General features: G+C 38.6%; 1 protein-coding gene across 2 annotated transcripts in view; it reads left to right on the top strand.

The window, feature by feature from the left end:
- Positions 1–2510: 2510 nt before the first annotated feature.
- The window catches only part of Mvd (mevalonate diphosphate decarboxylase), a 73574-nt gene continuing 70084 nt past the window's right edge, over positions 2511–6000 (top strand). For both annotated transcript variants that reach the window (XM_090383853.1, XM_090383854.1), the window contains exon 1: positions 2511–2622. In XM_090383853.1, the coding sequence (XP_090239979.1) occupies positions 2565–2622 (58 nt within the window). In that variant the 5' untranslated portion in view covers positions 2511–2564. The remainder of the gene's footprint in view (positions 2623–6000) is intronic.

The raw sequence follows: 6000 nt of genomic DNA, 5'->3' as shown, positions 1-6000 counted from the left end.
ATTGTAAATGTCTCCAGATTTGGCTACTAAGGATATCAATTTTTTTTTCTTCTGCTGCTGCTGCTACTACACTTGGTCGGTGTCCAATTAGCACTCATTTGCTGGCATGCACAGGTTTTGGACTATTACTATGGTAAGGGGTTTAGTTGTCGTTGGTGGTGTTGTGGTTGTAACATTTTAGTCGCATCAGCAGTTTAGGCCATACTGCGCCCCAATTTATAAACATAATATATATTATGTTTATAAATTGCATATGTTCTGTGGGAAATTTGCTATTTCTTTCTCGAAAAACCCGAGTTTCGGTATCCAAAACCATGCTATCCTTCCTTAAGCCCGAGGAACCTAGCAACGTTGTCAAACAGGCCGGTCATTAATAAGATTCGTACTCAGGTAGTAGTAGTAGTAGTAGTAGTAAAGGCATGCGCTGCAAGAAAGCAAGCGTATGAGCTTATGTAGCATTAGGCAAATTTCACACAACCATTCCCTCTAAACGTGTGTCCACTTCCTCCTTGAATTTATTTAAGCTATATACTTCCACAATGACAGATGAAAGTTTGTTTCGGTAATTCACCGCCCGCTCAATAAAGCCAATTTCCTCACGTCTATTTTACAACTGACTTTCTTCAATTTGAATTTATGGCCCCTCAGGTTCGTAATCTGAACAAGTGGAAGCATCCCATCAAAATTCAGCATATTCTTCTAAAAATGAGACCGCCAGACGTGTACGCAGTACCCAAGGCGTGGCCTGACCATTGCCTTATACAAAGCGATAAGCACTTCCTTTTCCCTGCTAGCAAAATTCCTGTATATCATTGACAATGTCCCATGGCCTGTTCTGCCAGTGTGTCTGCCTTTTCTGCATTGCTTAGAAAACTTCAAGACAAAAGGGAGTAACACCCTTGATCTGATTATAAGCAGTGATTATTTATGCATCAAGAATTTACAGATAAAGGAACCACTGGGTGGCAGTGATCAGTTGGTATTGATCTGAGATTTACTTAAAGATGTAACTACCATCAGGAGTAAAAAAGGGAACAGTTTTTGCTTTCGCAAAGGTGATTACAGTGGTCTCAGAGATATTTCAGTTCTATACAATGGGAGGAACTGATAACGTTACCAACAGAAAATTCTAAATGGGAAGCATTGAAGGAAGTATTCTTCGAAGCTAATAGGTTTTTTGTTTCAACTAAAAAATACTGTTCTAGGTTAAAGCCCAAATGGATGTCAACTCAACTAATGTGACTGTGGAAGAGAAGAAAAATGCATGGGATGCATATAAATTATCAGGAGACACAGAAGCCAATGGTAGATATAACCTAGTCTGCAATAAAGTCACAAAGGAGGTAGGCTAGCGACGGCAAATTATGAGAAATCTTTGGCAAAGGATGCAAAGAAAAACAGCAAAGATTTCTTTGCTTATGTAAATTCTAAAAGGAAGGGATTGAATCAGATTGGTCCAATTGATATCAATGGTTTGACTATACATGATAATTCTCAGATATCTGACAAATTAAATGAGTGTTTTGCATCTACATTCACACATGAAGATTTATTCAAGGAGGAGAGGACCAAATGTTTATCAAATTCTAACAGGGAGTTAAATAATTTTGTAATAACTGATAGTAAAGTGGTGGAGAAATTATTGAAGGAAAGCGTAAGAAAGGCATCTGGGTTGGATGGGATTTATCCAGTTATATTAATAGGGTTGGAAAAGGAAGTAATCAAACCCTTAGCCATAATTATGAGAGCATCCTTGGACTCAGGGGAAGTCCCCACGGACTGGAGATGTGCAAATGTATCTCCAATTCACAAAGGGGGATCAAAGGGTGACACGAGTAATTACAGACCTGTTAGTTTGACTTCTGTTCCTGGGAAAATAATGGAGTTACAGGTTAAGGAACCATTGCAAATTCATCTAGACATGGCACCCGTAATAATTTAGACACAGCATGAGTTTGTTAAGGGGAAGTCTTGTCTGACCAATTTGATTGGATACTATGATGTGGTCACAAATGAGCCGGATGCAAAAGATAATTTTTATATCATATATTTGGATTTCAGGAAAGCTTTTGATACTGTTGCACATGAGAGACTACTGTACAAATTGGAGCAGTATGGCATTAAGGGCAAGTTGTTACAATGCATAAAAGGCTGGTTGAGCGGGAGAAGACAGAGAGTGGTAATCAATGAACACTGCTTTTCATGGACTAATTCCAACCATCAAAAACACGCCAAATTTAGGGATAATATACTTACGCCTGCTTTCCTATAATAATAAGGCGCTTATTCTAATCACAGAGTAGTAATCTCATTTGTTGTAGATTTTTGATAAAGTGACAAGTTTTGAGTAAACAAGTTCTGTGTATTAGTTTATTTCTTATTTTCGCTATGAGGAAGTAGGAAACACATTTCATAATCACACCCGGAAAATTCTTCCTAGAATAAATTTGAAAAAGAAAAAAAAATCTATCGAGCACGTAATATGCTTTCTTACGATTATTAAAGTTTGCATGTACTTTACTTTCGTTTGACTTCTGTGTGAATGAAAAATACGCTACATAATAATGACGAGCCGAATGGTTACTGCAAGAGCTCCTGTTAATATTGCTGTTATTAAGTACTGTAAGTTAAATGTTGTACATATTAAGAAGTAATCTGTTTTGCATATTTATGTATATTACTAGATTATTTCTGTGAAAGTTTGTCTATTTACTTTCGTTAACTCCCTCTTTCGTAAATAAACAGTGGAATTACATGCTATAATGACAGGTGTCACTAGTAAGCTATTACACGTGCTGCGATTGTTTTCATGACTTATTTTTCCTAACAATTATTTCTACTTCGTGGGCTTATTTTTCTTTGATTTTTTTTAAGTAATTTTTTTCTTATTGATTAATCTAATTTTAAATGAGATGAAAATATTTAGAATCGTTCAGAACGATACTGGTTGCATTTCAAAATCGATGATACAATTTTCGTTTGAATCGAAGCTCTGCCCAAGTATTACTATCGAAAAAACATCCTCAAGCAGAAAAGAAATTAAAAAAAAAAAAAAAAACCTCAAGGGTAGGATGAAATGTATGTACTTTCTGCAGACGCGGCTTAAGGTTTTCAGGCCTGGTTTCGAAGTAACTGTGGGATCAGGTACTAAATAGCTAGCAGGGTTGGCGTTTAGTATTTGATGATTAATTTAAAATAAAATAAAATATTTTCGATCATTAGAGGAACGAGAACATTAAGTACAATGTTGTTATTCCGCTGGTTTAGCGTTACTGTATATTTACCTGAACACTGGATTTTTAAGCATAAAGTCAGTTATTTTAGTATATATACGTATACGAATCAATAAAGTATAGATAACGAATACGAAAAATGCTTTGTGGACAAAAAACCCTAAAAACTCAGATTCCGTATTCTTTAATTATAACCCCTGGGGCTCACATCTGGTGAGTATGGGCTTGGCAAACCCAGGGTCCTGAGCTGGATATCATTATTCTTCTCTTTCTTGGTGATTCCTTTGTACTTCTCTCTCTCTCTCAAGGTAACTCGGGAATTTTTTTTTTGGCTGGTGCAGCATAGGCCTCAGGCTTCCTTGCACCATATGGCTAATAATAATAATAAGTGTGAGGCTGGGCCAAAGAGCAGGAGGCCTAATTTTAGGAAGGATGTAGAGTTGCTTGAGCATGTACAGAGTAAGGCAACAAGATTGGTGAGCGGGAACAAAGGGGTTCTCTTACCAAGGAAGGCTTAAGTTCTGCAAATTTCAGCAGCTGGAGACTAGGCACCTGCGAAGTGATCTGATTGAGTTGTATAAGGCCTTGAATGGGTTGAGCACGCTGAATTCTGATGGGATTTTTCTGCTTGCTCAGATTATGAATCTGAAGGGGCATAAATTCAAATTGAGGAAAGACATTTGTAGAATAGATGTGCAGAAATTTGTGTTAGTTAGCGAGTGGTTAATTGCTGGAACAAACTTCCATCTGTCGTGGAAGTTGATAGCTTAAATAAATTCAAGGAGGAACTGGACAAACGTTTAGAGGGGATGGTTGTGTGAAATTATTTTTTTTTGGCTGATACTACATAAGCTCATGTGCTTGCTTTCTTGCATCCCATGCCTCTATTACTACTACAGGGTGTGGTGAACTTGCATCTCGTAGGTCCAGCCTTGCTTATTTGGAAAATTGTATGGGGAAGGGTCCCAAGATTGTCATGTGCAATAGTGTTAAGAGCCAGCATGGGCTCTGGGTGTAAACAACCTCACAGGAACAACTTCCTCCCTCTATTTCTTTTGAACGGTTTCTCTAATTCCTGCTGCTCAACACATCAAATGTGGACATTGTTGGGACATCAGAGATATTCCAACAATGTCCACATTTTATGAATAAGGGTGAATTTGAATATGATGAATAGTGTGTACAGACAGGATAGGAAAGGAGGATGGGGTTATGCAGTTAGTCAAGAAACACAGAATCTAAGGCAGTGCATCCAGTTGACATGGTTGGCCAGTGCAATGTTGAGTCAGTTTCGTGTGACATAAGCACAGTTGAAAGCAAAAATGAGAGTAGGAGTGTGTTATAGACCTAATGACTCTGATGAGTACAACAAACAACTGTACAGAGAAATAGTGGGCCAGTAAATCTGAATGTCTTATAATGGCAGATTTTAACTTTCTAGATATTGACTGGAATTTGTGGATTGGTCATTTGCACACTAGTAAGACTTTTGTGGATTTATTGGATGACTGTTTTCTACAGCAGAATGTTCAAGAGGCAACCAGAGGGAGTAGTACTCTTTATCTGATTATCAGTGGTCATTGATTATTCATGCATTAAGTAACTGCAGATAAAGGAACCACTAGTCGTTGACCACAGTGTATTGATGTGGGATTTACTTAAAGATGTAAAAGGGATGGGTTTTTTTCTTTTGTAAAGGTACAGGTCTTGCTGGAATGAGTACAGAGAAGGGCAACAAGATTGGTGAGGGGAACAAAGGGGTGCTCATACCAAGAAAGGCTTTAGTTCTGCAAATTGCAGCATCTCGAGACTAGGCACCTGTGAGGTTGATCTGATTGAAGCAGCTTTGAATGGTTTGAACAAGTGCATTGCTGATGGGATTCTTACTTTTTCTCAGATTACACACTTGAGGTGGCATGAATTGAAATTGAGGAAAGACGGTTGCAGAATAGCATTAGCATTAGTAGAGGCATATGATGCAAGAAAGCAAGCTTATTCAGCATCAGCCAAAAAAAAAAAAAAAAAAAAAAACCCACTCCCATTTCACCCCTCCGTTCGTTCGAAATACCTGTCCAGTTGAGCTTTAAATTTGTTTAGGCTATCAACTTCAACAACAAGTGATGGAAGTCGGTTCCACCAACCAACCACCCGCTGGCCAAAGGCAAATTTCCGCACATCTATCCGACATCCGTCCTTCCTCAATTTGAATTTATGCCCTCTGAGGTGATTATTCTGAGCAAGATGAAGAATCCCATTGGCATTGAGCATGCTCAAACCATTCAAAGCCTTATACACCTCTATCAGATCACCTCGCCGGTGCCTAGTCTCCAGACTCTGTAATTTGCAAAACTTAAGCCTTTCTTCGTAAGAGCAACCCTTTGTTCCATTTACTAATCTTGTTGCCCTTCTCTGTACCCGTTCCAGCAGCTCTACATCCTTCTTGAAATGAGGCCTCCAGACCTGTATACAGTACTCAAGATGTGGCCTAACCATTGCCTTATACAAGGGAATAATCACCTCCTTATCCCTGCTAGAAAAATTCCTGTATATCATTGACAAGACACCATGAGCTACTCTTGCAGCTCGTCTGCACTGCTCAGAGAACTTCATATCTGCCTGCACAATTACCCCCAGGTCCTTTTCATTCTCCACCACTGTCAGTGTAGTACCGCAGAGTTGATACGTTGCTCTGGGGTTACTGTATCCCATATGTAGTACTTTACATTTGTCAATGTTAAACTTCATTTGCCACCTCTCAGCCCATCTG

Source organism: Mastigoproctus giganteus, chromosome 10 (assembly GCF_048544385.1).
Source record: "Mastigoproctus giganteus isolate SK-2022 chromosome 10, ASM4854438v1, whole genome shotgun sequence".
In the NCBI taxonomy this organism is placed as follows: domain Eukaryota; kingdom Metazoa; phylum Arthropoda; class Arachnida; order Uropygi; family Thelyphonidae; genus Mastigoproctus; species Mastigoproctus giganteus.
This window is presented reverse-complemented; position numbering and strand designations above follow the sequence as displayed.